This window comes from Lycium barbarum, chromosome 12, assembly GCF_019175385.1.
Source record: "Lycium barbarum isolate Lr01 chromosome 12, ASM1917538v2, whole genome shotgun sequence".
Classification (NCBI taxonomy): domain Eukaryota; kingdom Viridiplantae; phylum Streptophyta; class Magnoliopsida; order Solanales; family Solanaceae; genus Lycium; species Lycium barbarum.
This window is the reverse complement of record NC_083348.1, coordinates 71,205,362-71,219,871: the sequence shown is the minus strand read 5'-3', so window position 1 is coordinate 71,219,871 and position 14,510 is coordinate 71,205,362. Positions and strand designations below refer to the sequence as shown.

Sequence of the window (14,510 nt, the reverse complement as noted above, 5' to 3'; positions counted from 1 at the left end):
CCGGAACGTGGCTCATTTGAAGGGATATTACTGCTAAGGTATGGACACCTCATGTTTAACCTTTTTCTTTTTGCAAGAAGTCAAGTACCGGATAAAGTTAGGATCTAGGTTTGAAAACGCGTGTTGCACTCTTTTCCTTAGTACGATTTTGTCCCAAAATGGGTTTTTCGACAACGTTTTTAATGAGGCAACAAGTACAACGTGTTACTTAACAAAAATAAGGACAAACGGCCGGGAACTCGGGGTCACGGTCTACGAGTGGGGACTTGATAGCGCTCGCCTGATCTTGCAGCTCGGATAAACACTAGGGGACTTATACCCACATCGAGGTTTACCCCGGTTAGTGGAAAACGGAGGAGCTCAACAAATCAAGACCGGACCTTCTGCATTAGGTTTCGGTGTAAGGACCAAACGATCAAAATGAATCGTGTCCCCCCAATATTTGCTACGGCAAAATCAAGACCGGACCTTCTGCATTAGGTTTCGGTGTAAGGACCAAACGATCATAATGAATCGCGTCCCGTTTAGCATTTGCTACGGCAAAACTAAGGCCCGGTCACCGGCTATAGCCTTCGATGTAAGGACCAAACAATCATAATGAATCGTGTCCTATTTAGCATTTGCTACGGCAAAACTAAGGCCCGGTCACCGGCTATAACCTTCGATGTAAGGACCAAACGATCATAATGAATCGTGTCCCATTTAGCATTTGCTACGGCAAAACTAAGGCCCGGTCACCGGCCATAGCCTTCGATGTAAGGACCAAACGATCGTAATGAATCGTGTCCCGTTGTATATTTGCTACAGCAAAGGCAGAAGGAATTAAAATTATCATATGTACAAACATTTTGCAAACGCAAAGTTATCAAAAGCTGGTATAACAAAATCTTGGGTGTCTTTCTATTAAAAGGACTTCGCCCCGATGGTAACCGCCGTATTCCGGCACTGCCCCACTCACATACTCTATATCGAGGATTGTGCCCGAAATTCGACAAAGGCGACAAGGTCACAATGACCCAAGCCAAAGCTCGGCAAATTCCCCCAAAACGGGGACTGCTACATCAAAAACTTTGCCAAGGTTGAAAAAATACCGACCTTAAAGAAAATGCCTATCGTAATTCGGAGACATCTGAACTTATGAAGCATCGGATAAGTCCCACGGGCACGGTGAATTAACGACTATGAGTCGACCTGTCCTAAAACGGACCAACGATCATGACAAAAATAATGGCAAACATTCAAAACGAAGAAATAAGAAGGTAACGACGAGCTGACAGGGCCACCAGTTTCGGAAGTTATCCACTCCCCGTTACTCCGATAGATCGGAGATCTGGGAAGTGTGGGGCTATTTGTATACGGTAAAAACCGGATGCGAGGCAAACCGGTGGAGCGAGGGGACCGACTGATCTGCCTTCTTCGTCATTGGAACGACCAAGCCCGGTGACCCGAGCATTCGTGACCGTTGGTCCGAATTGATCGTGGCCGTTGGTCCGTTTGACCGGGGCCGTTGGTCTGAATTGATCGTGGCCGCTGGTCCATTTGATCATAGCCGTTGTTCCGAATTGATCGTGGCCGCTGGTCCGTTTGATCATAGCCGTTGGTCCGAATTAATCGTGGCCGCTGGTCCGTTTGATCATAGCCGTTAGTCCGTTTGATCGTGGCCGTTAGTCCGGGAAATCGTGGCCTATAGTCCAGGAAATCGTGGCCGTTAGTTTGGGAGATCCTGGCCGTTAGTCCGTTTTGGTCATGGCCGTTGATCCGAGAGATCCGTTACGCGGTTGCCACGCGTTGATAGCGTCCTGCCATGGTCAACCACCAACCATGCGTGCGTCAGATCGTACGGCCAACCTAATCCCACCAAATTTGCTCAGAGCTGTCCTTTTTATTATTATTCTAATCATTTGTATGGGAAGAGGCCCATAGAGGCACCACTATAAATAGAGCACATCCCCCTCCTTTGTAAGGGTTGACTCCTTTACTTTCCAAGAACATTTATAATAAAAGAGCTCATATACACAATCTCTCTCCCTCAATATCTGATCCGGCCAAGGCCATTTGTTTCCATTTATATTGTGCTTCTTCCATTAAGTATTGAACATAGCTTCTAAATGTTCATGTCCATAGCAAATCGAGCAAATTATCGTTATTAGCCGTTTTATTACTAAATACTCACACGCTTATTTTCCACTATCAAACATATATCAAGATCCAAGCACATATCGTATACCCGCATACAAATTCAATTGATTTCCCAAATTCGGGGTAAACAATTTTGAGTTTTTTCATTGTGTCATAATTTGATTTGCGTTGTTTGTGACCTTATAATTATTCCGTGCATTGATTTCTTAGTGTATAGCATCTCTCCAATAAGAATGATTGAAGGCTTCAAGCTACGACATTTGTGTTGTTTGTGACCTTATAATTATTCTGTGCATAAATTTCTTACTGTATAACATCTCTTCAATAAGAATGATTGAAGGCTTCAAGCTACGACAAATGATTCATGTTCATGAAAAAATTTAATTGAGATTATAAATTTGATCTTGAACTTAGTTGTTAATTTACTGGATTTGACTTATAGTCTATTTGGCCAAACTTCTAAAATCTGTTTATTTTTTAAAGTTTTTTTTTTTTTTTCGAAATTGTTTTTCAAAAAAGTACTTTTGATAAGAAGCAGTTTGTGTTTGAACAATCAATTTAAAAAATATTTTTTTGCAGCAATTAGTGTTTGGCTAAGCTTTTCAAACAGTGCTTTTAAATATCAAATTACTGTTATACCCCGAATTTTTTATACGTTGGATTATTCGTAAGCTCATTGGCATGAATTCAAGGACAATGTTGTTTTTGAAATACGAGACAAGGACTTTTAATTCTCGATTTTCATAATACACGATTGTTTGTAAAGTTCAATTGGTGTGGAAATATTAGTGGAGATTAGGGATTAATTTAACCATGATTATATTATTAAGTGGGGATTAATGATTAATTAAGCTAATTAGACCACTAAGCGGGCCCCACAACACATGGCGGAATTTGATTGGTGGTTAATTGAGTGGGACACATGTCAAAAGGGTGGACACGTGTCCCATGGAGGGGCTGCCTATATAAGGCATTATGATGATTCATAAATCACCTTGCCATTTACAATTCATTCCAACCTCAATTTGAATTAGAGATAAACAAAATTGAAAGAGAAGAGAGCTTCCATGCCATGGCAACTCACGGCCATGGCAGATTTGGAGCAGCTCACGGCCAGCTGCTATGGTGAACAAAAAAATTTATAATCTCCTAAGGTGTTTTACACGTCAAGAAGGCAGCCACCTAAGGGTGTCGAAGTGCGGGAAATGAAAGTGGTGCGAATTGAGCAAGTTATTATAGGATCTGTCCTAATCAATTCAAGGTAAGATTTCTTCATCTTGAAATGTAATTGGAGTTAAAGATGTTGTAATGGAGAGATTAATTTGTATTATATGGAATTGTTGAAATATGAATTGGATTAAATGTTCATAAAGTTGTGGGTTGTTCTTATTGAGTTGAAAGATTAAAAGTGTGGTCTTATGTTCGTATGTTGTTGTTCGTGTTGTTGTCGTGTTGTCGTTGATATGGCTCTAAATTTGGAAAAAGAATTGTATAATGTATCGTATACAAAGCGTATGTTAGTCCGTTTGGTGTATAATCTTAAATATTAGTGATTTGGATTGGAAAAAGGATTAAGAAAGGTTATTGGGTTGTTTGAGTTGTTTATGGGCTGGATCTTAAAGATTTGATATGAATATTTCTATTACTGTTGTTGTTGGTATTGTTGTGATAACAGGAGATTAATTGGAAGTTTGGGTTAGGCGAGTTATATAGGGGAAATGCTGCCCGATTTCCGTTAAGTTCTTAACTAACAAAATGATTCCTATAAGTGATTGGCTGTAGATTTGTAAGCTAGAAAGCATAGTTTACTAACGATAGCGTTACTTTCATATTAAATAGGCTAAAGGGGCGACGAAGCGAACTTGGTTACGGTTAACCTATAACAGGTATGTAAATCTAACCCTTCTTTCTTTTGGCATGATCTTTATAAAACAAACAGACGACGTATATATGACTCCAAAGAAGGTCCTATTCTTAGAGCCACTAGGATGACTAATGTTCTTGATTTCCATAAGCTATTTCATGGTGTCTCGATACATGTCTATGATTCCAGAAGTTCTATTTTGATATAATCCATTGTGACATTCGAAGGGTACTTGATATGATTATTGTCTTGATTTTCTAATAATAGTTCATCTTGATTATTCTATCGAGTCTTAGATATGACTTAGTTTGCATATGGTTGCTCACTACTCTGCTCGTGCATGCCTCAATATATCTTTCACCGAGTCCCGAGACGGGTATGTTTTCGTGCACCGTTTCACTGCATTGTTCACCGAGTCCCTCACTAGAGGGCCGGGTACGGTATATATATATATATATATATATATATATATATATGATATGATGATGTGATTATGGCGCCAAGGATGACTTTATTCACCGAGTCCCATAATGGGCCGGGTATGATATATGATATTGATATGCATGATTTACATTTTATAAGGCAAATGTATTGGTATTTTGAATGTCATACTTGTCTCCTGTGACCTCTATTTCAGTTATGATCCTCTTTACTGTATCACATGCTTTATATACTCAGTACATATTCCGTACTGACCCCCTTTCTTCGGGGGGGCTGCGTTTCATGCCCGCAGGTACAGATAGTCGGTTTGGTGACCCTTCAGCATAGGACTTCTACTCAGCTGTCTTGGAGAGCTCCATTGTTGCGGAGCCTAGACTTTTGGTACAGATCTTATGATGTATATGTATATGTTTATCCAGGGGTACGGCGGGGCCCTGTCCAGTCATATTTCACTATCGATACGCTTAGAGGTCTGTAGACATATGTGTGAGTTGTGTATAAGTTTGTTCAACTGTGTCTATACGATGTGTTGTGGATATGTTCTTCTGTAATGGAAGCCTTGTCGGCTTGCGTATGGTGACGATATGTATTGGCAGCCTTGTCGGCTTGCGTATCATGTTGATGTATTGTGGCAGCCTTGTCGGCTTGCGTATCATGTTGATGTATTGTGGCAACCTTGTCGGCTTGCGTATCATATTGATGTATTATGGCAACCTTGTCGGCTTGCGTATCATATTATGTTTTGATCAGTTGTGACTCCCCAGGAGACCGGTTATTTGGATATATGTATATATGATGACGTTATGAACCTTTGGAGTTCTTTTGCAAGTTTCCATATTGATTTTAGCTTCAGTTTGACTATATCTAACAGGTACGTATACGAGTGTCCAGGTCGGGAACTAGTCATGGCCCACGGGGTTGGGTCGTGACAATTACGAATAAGGACATGGATAAATTTACTTAATAATTAGTAGTAGTATTAAGCTGTAAAGACCCGTTTGGTCGTTATAGTCTCTCCGACACTTTTTCTCCTTTCCGAGCTTGGTTAGCTCACTTTTGACCCGAGGGGACCGTTGACACGCTTCCCAAGGTATCTAGATTTGATTCGGGCGGCTTTTTGTGAAATTTGGGCTTAAAGCGAAAAGGAGTTGACTCAAAGTTGACTTTTGGGTAAACGGACCTTTTTCGAAAATCCGTCGATTCCAAGAGGTCCGGATGGTCGTTTAGAACTTGTGTGTATATCTGGTTTGGTTCCCAATGCACTCGGATGCATTTTGGGACTTGGGTTGGAAAGTTGGATTTGAGGTATCGGGGGTTAACTCGGTCAATGAGACGTCCGTTGGGAATTCCGAGGCCACGAGTGTGTTCGTAGCGTGTTTTTATGTGGGTCTCTGTATGTGGTTTGTAAGCAGATGGCCTCGGGAGTTAGTCGGGATTTCGGTTGAGACTTGAAAATTTTTGGGAAAATCTGGTACTGGTGCCCGCCATGGCTGCACCAGTGTCGCACCAGCGGCACCGGTGTAGCGGTTGCCATGCCGCTAGGGCGGCCATGTGTTTTTGGTGATGACCGTCGTGGTGGTATAATTGGCCGCTGAGGCGGGACAACCGCAGTGGTCTCGTAGCCGCAGTAACGGTATCATGCCTGGTTATTTCATTAAGTGAGTATTAAAAACCCTTAGTCTATCATTTATTACCATTCCGAAAATTGAGCTCTTAGGAGCTATTCTAGAGGATTCTTGGAAAAGATTCTTAGTGGTAAGTCCCTCTAATCCCTTTGCTAATTCATTATTCCTAATCATCTTAGAATCCCTCTTTTCTTGTTAGTTCCTTAGTAATGGAAGATAAAAAGTGAATTTAATGGATATTCTACCTAGGATTTTTAATGATGAAATTGATTGGGTTTATCCTAGATTATGATGTATCTAAGGTTGTTAATCATATATCTTCCATTATTAGTGTTGGATGCTTGAATCTAAGAGTTAGGGTTTATACCCAAAATTAGGGATTTTGCTTGGATTTCGAAATTGGATGAATCCTTGAGTTATTTTAGCAATTAGTTGATGGATTTTGATCACTTAGTGTTTAATTAGATATTTTACCCCCGAATTTCCCGTTTGGACCTTGTGTGCCACGTTTCCCCAAATTCTAGGGTTGGTTTTGACCTAATTTGGATGATAGCAATGCATGTATGTATCGATCTTCATGATTTCTAATCTAGATTTCGAATATGCCTAGACTTTCTTGATCTTGAGGCAAACGGAAGGGCAAGGCTAAGGAGTGATTGTTGGTGTATTGTTGTTCGACCATCTAGGTAGGTTATGGCTTAACCTTGGTGAGACTTCGTGTAACGAAGCATATATTTAGATGATATTGTCGGAGAAAGCATGTAAACCTTCGGGTATGAAGTTGGGTTGGGTATTATCTTAGGTTGGGCCTTATTGCGTCATTGTGGCTAGCTACCCTGTTGTGTTGTGACTTGATTGCTCTATTGTTATTGGCTTGATGCCGCGTGGTAATAATAGATGTTGGAGACTATTGATATATCTTGTTCATGATATTGTGGTACCTCACTTGTTGATGTTGGTACGAGGATAGTATTCCATATAACTTGTGTAGTCTTTCATGATATGGTTTGCGTACCCATGTTTGGTACTTGTGATATTAACCTGATTATTGATGTTGATTCATACATTGCACACACTCACATCTCTCATGATATACTGTTGATACATTGTTGATACTCGATGAAACACTGTGATGAGCTGTGCTCAGTTTGCATGAGAGTGATGTGAGAAGTCCGATATCCGATGGTTATCCCGGAATCGTGAATTGTGTGGAGTGATGCGAGAAGTTCGATATCCGATGGTTATCCAGGAATCGTGGATTGTGTGGAGTGATGTGAGAGTCCGATGTCCGATGGTTGTCTCGAAATTGTGGATTGAGTGAGTACATGGACTTCTCGGGTCCCCCAGGGGTTGTGCTACCAGGACGTCGATACTTTCGTCCGGAGTACATGTGTGCACAACATTGCATTGCACCGCATTATGGCTTATATTGTGATGATCTGGTGTTTTTACTTGTGATGTTGGTTTCAGATTTGATATATTGAGACTTGACACACTTGGGTTTAGATGCTTCCACCTAGGTGATGACGTGTACTTGGTTCTGATTATGGTTGACTTATACTTATTGATTTATCTGCCTATCTTGCTTTATTGTCTGAATTATGTTAGCTATGCTTAGTCGGCCTATGATACCTACCAGTACTGTGGTTTTGTACTGACCTGCACTTGCTACATTCTTTTATGAATGCAGAGTTCCAGGTTGGATCTGCTTCCGTCTCTCGTGGCTGATAGTCACTATCAGTATAGCTTAAAGTTTCTAGGGTAAGCACGAGACGTTCGCTGCCTTGAAGACTCATCTTATTTATGTCTTACTTTCCATTCCAAGACATATACAGATATTGATGTATTATTATATTTCCAGACTTGTATGTTTCTAGTTAGATGCTTTTGTATGGCTTAGACCAGACTCTGAGTGTATTTCCTTATTTCGGCACTTTTTCTATATTATTATCGTAAGACTTACGTGATTTATTCTCTTCCGCTTAATTGATCTATTCATTTATGCCTTTATTATCGTTGGGTTGAGGGTTCGCTTACCGAGGTGGGAAAGGTAAGTGCCCGCACGACTTAGCCAAATTGGGTTGTGACATAAGTAGATAAATACATAGTCTTTAAATATTTATTATGAAAGACTACGATTAAGCTTTCATTTTATTTAAGTAAAATATTGAAATAAAATTGAAAATTGCTCGATTCTTTTAGCTTAATTAAAATATATCAAACGTCAATCCACAAATATAAAAAAATCACATATTGGAAATCTACTCTAAAATAAGAAGAAATACTTATACATGATGAGAAGAGCTCCTAATGATATCATCTCTAATTTTATTACGTAACAACTCCATCGCATTGGTAGACATGCCTTGCATTTCTGAACGAATGGCCGAATGTCCATCTTCTTCTTCAAGCTCTAGCATAATGTCTTCATTTGCATAATGATCGAATTCAATATCAGTGGAAGAATTTCTTCATATGAAATTATGTATAGCCATTGTAGTTGTAACAAGATGAACCTCAGTGTGAAACTTGAATGGTGGCACTGAATGTAAAATAGAAAGCATATTCAAGAAATCATACCTTGTGAAAAATGAGTTGCTGGTCACGTTTAAGGCTTGGTTGAAGGGGATATTGCGGTTGAACTGTTGTGTAACGAATAAGCTGTAGAATATCGTATTTATTACTAAGTTTAATTAAGTAGGTTATGATAATCAGTGTTTTAAAAGGCGGTGGCGTAAGGCGGGGCGTTTTACATACGCCTCGACGAGGCGTAAGCCTCGAGGCACGGGGCGTAAGCCCCATGGGTATTTAATTTTTAGTATTTCTTAAAATAATATAATTACAATAAATATTTTTAAATAGATAAAATTACATAAAAAATAAAAGAAAACTGTAAATAAATGAAATATATATATACATATATATATATATATGTATATATATATATATATATACATATATATATATATATGTATGTATGTATGTATGTATGTGTGTGTGAGCGCGCGCTTGATCCTCACAAAAAAATGATCAAAGCAATCCATTATACACCGCTTATAACTTGTAATATATATAACATAATTTTACAAGTATAAACAATACAATGAAATAAAAGCTATTATGAAATGCAAAACAATTCTAACATTTTAACTTTCAAACACGGAAAAAAACACAGTTTCTTAAAACACTATTACTATCATACTATTCATTTTATCTCCCTATAAGCAAATAATCAATAAAATTTATCAATATTACAATTAAAACATAACTTCTTCATGAAAAAAAATGTACAATTCCGCTATGTGTTTTTTTTTTTTTTTAAATTAAGTGATATTCACCCTCACGACGTTCTCAAATAGTAAATATTCAATATTACGACTTGTTATATGAGTTACACCCAATCTTCTATTTCTATAGATGAAAAACTATTAAGTATCATTATTTTGTTAAACAATTATGAGGGTGAATGATTTTATTTAAGGAATTTAAAATATAATTTGTGTAAGAACTGTTAGGCGAGCCCTGGGCGTTGGGCGTTAGGCGTGTTTAGGGCGTACGGTTGGGCGCTTAGGGCCTAAGCCTCATAGGAACTAAGTCACGCACGTTAGCCCCAAGGCATTTTGCCACTGTCCTGCCCTGAGGCGAGCCCCGGGGCGAGTCCTGACACTGCCTTTTAAAACTATATAACTTCTTTTACTAAGGGTATATAACTTCTTTTACTAAGGGTATTATTGCCAAGACAAAAATTTAAAAACTGCTTCTTCTTCTTCTTCTTCTTTGCTATTGTTGTTTTTGGGGAAAATCTATTCTTTTAGTTTTTGAAAAACTGCTTCTGCTACTCCCCAAAAGTATTTTTTTTTTTCAAAAACTTGGCCAAACAACTCATGTTTTTTCAAATAAGCACTTATTGGAAAAAAATAAGTATTTTTGGAAAAAATAAGCTTGGCCAAACAAGTTATTACTCAATACAAATTCTTATGTTTATTCATTTATTTTACCTTTCCCTTCTTCTTTTTTGTGGTTAATTTACTCTATTTTTTCCTTATCTTTTTTATGGGCTGTCCGTGATGGGACAATTTTTTCCTTCAACAATTTCTAAATTTGAACATTACGATTTGTTTCTCATAGTATTAATTTTTCTAAGCATAATATGATAAATTTTCAATTTTAGTTTTTAGGTTAATAGGAAAAACGTTTACCGTGTCATAAGTAGAAGTGTTTATGCCTTCATGGTACAGCTTGTTTCTCCCAATTAATTTTTCTAAGCATACATAATAATCTTAATTCTACTTTTAACGTTAAAAAGCTAATCGTGTATGAAAAATAGAGGTGTTCATGGTACGGTACAATAATATTGAGAATTTTGGTTCGTTAATTTCAGTTTTCAAATTTAAAAGTGTTCTGCCATTACCAATCAGTTCGGTATGATTCGGTATTTTTAAGTTTCGACTCGATTTGTGTGGTACGGTAAGTCAGTAACGATTTGAATTTATATACAATGGAAATTTATGACTTCAACAAGGGTAAACTCTTTCATGCTTGAAATGAACAAAAATTATCAAAGTGCTAGTTGGAACGACACACATTTGAATAATTATTGCATATGACTATATTTAATGAAATATTTAGGCTATTTTTAGAGTAAACGCAAGACGATCGTAGTCTTTAGGAGCCGTTTGGACATAGTTTGAAACCACGTTTGGACATGTAATTTGGATATCTTAAGTTGTATTTTATTTTATAGACATAAAAACCCACAAGTTATGAAAACTATCAAAACATTCTCAATTCTTATACAATCTTACCAAATGAGCAAGTCATAGTTCATAACAAAATTAATATGCTACTAGAAGACCTTTCTAAAAAAATGCAACATTAATTAATTAAACTTTTGTTCAATAAAAATGAAAATTTAACATGAATAGTAATGTAACTACTCTTTATATAATCCTCTCACATGGTAGACATAAATGAAGGTTAGTGAAAGTTAATGAGGTTGATAAATGGCTCATGGGAGTAATTGTTAAAAATATTTATCAACTTATGAGTCTTTTTTCATAAAATATAAACTTATAGGTCAAGTTTTATATTTAAAATTTTTGAAGCCATGATTTGAAACCCCAAACCATGGTTTGAAACCACGAGATGAAATATATTTCCAAACGCTGATTTCAAACCGCACATCCAAACGCCTACTTACTAAAGCATGCACCCCATAATTGAAAAGATTGGAAATATCCTCTCCCGAACAAATTCTACTCACTGCAACTTCAACATTCATTCACACTCAGCCCACCGCATCTATTTCTTGGTTCACTATTTCTAAAGATCCAAACTTATCAATGTTAATCTGCACTTTTAGGCTTCTAAAATTGAGGACTCCTGCAAAGTGATTCATATGCTTCAAGCTATAATTTTTCAATATTTGATATACCACAGGTACAAATCATGAGGAGACCAAACCATCTATAGAGTTTGATTTAAATTATTTTTAGTTTACATCATCTTTTGTTTTTTACCATTCTATTGTTTGCTCTTCTATATTGGGATCATACAAGGGCATGTCTCTTTAAGGCTTCAAGAGGGGACTGCCTTCCTTGATCAACACAAAAACACTGCCTGCATCTCCTCTGGAAATCCTAAGCTCATCATCCAAGTATGTTGTAAGCAGCCACGATTGTGCGCTGTCGGTGGAAATAGGAAACTTAATTGGTGGTTGATTTGAAATGGACTTTGCCACTGAGGAAGCTGTGTCCTGGACTGAAGTAATCAAGCCTTTGAAGGGGCTTAGATCAATCTTTTGCCCCAAGAATTCGACATTCTCGGGAAACTCGATTGAATCTGTCAACTGGGGTGTTCTAATTATGCCTTCATCAAATTTAATCTGAACCAAAAAACACAGTAAAATATGAGACTAAAATGATGGTCAAGTACAAGGAATGATAATTAGACTAGAAAAATGTGGCAGAAGAAGATATCGACCTGGACACGTTTAGGACTTCTGACTTCGAATTTGGCGTTGGTACTAATTTCAGTTGTAGTCAAAGGTCCAGCAAAGACAACAGAGTTCTGAACAGCAAAATTCTCGGAATCGATGGTCTGTGAAATCTCCTCGACGCGAAGCAGAGGTAGATTGCCCCTGGACAACAAGGGGAACAGACCAGAAAAAGATGTGTACCTGCAGTGTTCCAGTACAGTATTCCAAGTGTTCATGCCAATAAGCGCGAGTATATTACATTTACACTGAAGCAAGAAGGTTTAACATTCTTTGTGCACTAAACAATGTCCTTATTTTCATCAAAAGATCATGATTAGCTAAAAAGCAACAAGGCAGCAGTGATGGTAATGAAAAGATGACACTTGAATTTTTTGATGTATGTTCATGGCAACAGATGTGGACTCAGTCATTGATTAAAATTCTTTAATATGTATATTTAGCCATAGGATGCAACAGTATTTAGCACCCATAAATTTAAGAATTTTAATCAACCTTTTATCAAACGCGTGTGAGAAGTATATCACTATCCTCCTATGACTTGGGATACTTCTAGTTTCCAAAGTACCAAAGCTTTTTTATCTATCGTTTTGTACTCCAGCTAGGCGAGAATATTAATATCTCAGAGTTGATTGTTGAATCAATACACTTAGTTTTTATCTAATAAAAGAATCCGATTACTTAGAGCACAACAAATCCAATTAGGTAAGATGTAGACATATTAAGTAACTCTTCCAAAAAAATCATCAGCCTTAAACTATCCCTTCAATTAAGAAATTTTAACCAGATCAACAGAAGTCTTAAAAAAACAACATTAACTGTTTTCCCAAAGAATAAACAAAGTCCAGCCTACCAAAGAACAAAAAGGCCTAATCCTTGGTATATTTTTGGACACTATCCCTTTTTCTACTGAAATAAAATGTTTTGATATCTTTTCTATTGAACAGTTAAAACCGGTTATTGTTAAAAAAAAAAAAAAGGTTAAAACCGGTGCTAACAGTGGTGACAGCTTGTTGCCGTTTTACGTACGTTGGTTTATGAGTCAAATTAGCCGCCATTTCTAATTTATTTGTTTATCTACACGAAAACATCTATTCTAAGATGTCATCTCCCTGTGTTTTTTTCTTTCTCTTCGACGAGATTTCTAAGAGATCCTTTAAGCAAATTTTGGAGTTCATTGAACCATTAATCTGCTAATTCCATAGTCATCATAAATCATTTCAATCTTTTCTAACACTATGATCGTCTATAAATTGAATTGGACGGCTACAATGAAGAGTCAAACTAAATAAAAGAATAGCTTATTCACATCAATTATATATATATATATATATATACCGTTTAACAAACATTTCTGTTACCCTCGCTAGACCCCGCATTGGGAATTTCACTGGGTAGGTTGTTGTTGTTCCGTTCATTTCTAAGTAAGGAGGTTTATGTACGTAACAGAAATGTTTGTTAAAGGGTGTATATATATATATATATATATATATATATATATATATTCACCCAATCTAAAAAAGAAAATATGCAAATATTGCAGTTTGAGACACAACAAACAAACAAAAAAAAAAGGTTAATTTCCCACGTAGCAATATGAACGTGCAGGTAAAAACAAGAACTTACGCAAGTATCCATCTGCCATTGAGAAGAGTCAACGCTTCAGTAGGTGCTGGAGTTGGGTTCTTGGACTCAAGCTGAGTAATAAGTTCAACTATCTCTGCTCTAGTCTCACTGCTAGCACTCAAACCCCTATTTGTTCCATAAAAAGCATCTGTCAATTCTTTCTTCAGCAAATCGATTTCACTAGGTTCCTTTGGCTTTGGCGGTTCTTCTTCTGCAACTGCTACTCCACTTGGCTTTATTTGTTCTACTTCTGGACCCCACTCGTCATCTTGGTCGTATTTTGTTGCTTGTACTGTGAATCTTGGTTTTGGGTTTGTGGATTGTTTGATTGAAATTGGTTTGTGTACTTCTGTTTTTGATGGGAAAGTTGAGATTTTTGAGGTGGGTTTTGAATATTTGCATGTGATTTGGAGGGTTTTGCAAGGGAGTTGATTCAGAGAAGAGATGGAAGCCATATTTTTAAGATCTTGTACAGACAGAGTGAATAGAGAAGGGAAAAAAATGCTATTTGTGAAAGTGAGTGAGAAGAAATGAGTGAAGAAAACAGGGGAAGCTTAATAGATTGAGTGCTATGGTACCGTTATGTGATGCATTTAATACAGGCGGAGGCCTTGTTGTGCTGTATTGAAAAGACATATCTACCCTCCTTAAATAAATCTCAATTTATTTCCACCGTCCTTTTTATTTTGGAAAATTTTAATTTCCTAATTTTTTTCTCTGTTTACCGGAAATTATATACATAATTAGGGCTGGGCAAAAATAACGGAAACCCGAATTATCTTACCGAATCGAGAATTTCAATAATTGGGGCTTTGCGGGT

At 37.2% G+C, this 14,510-nt stretch overlaps 1 protein-coding gene across 1 annotated transcript; it reads right to left on the bottom strand.

The window, feature by feature from the left end:
• Nucleotides 1–11,462: 11,462 nt before the first annotated feature.
• LOC132622040 (light-induced protein, chloroplastic) lies at nucleotides 11,463–14,266 on the bottom strand. Its single transcript, XM_060336552.1, has 3 exons — nucleotides 13,691–14,266; nucleotides 12,052–12,247; nucleotides 11,463–11,953 (listed from the first exon to the last, which is right to left on the bottom strand). The coding sequence occupies exons 1-3, from the start codon at nucleotides 14,143–14,145 to the stop codon at nucleotides 11,639–11,641; spliced, it is 966 nt and encodes a 321-aa protein (XP_060192535.1). The 5' UTR covers nucleotides 14,146–14,266; the 3' UTR covers nucleotides 11,463–11,638.
• Nucleotides 14,267–14,510: the final 244 nt, after the last annotated feature.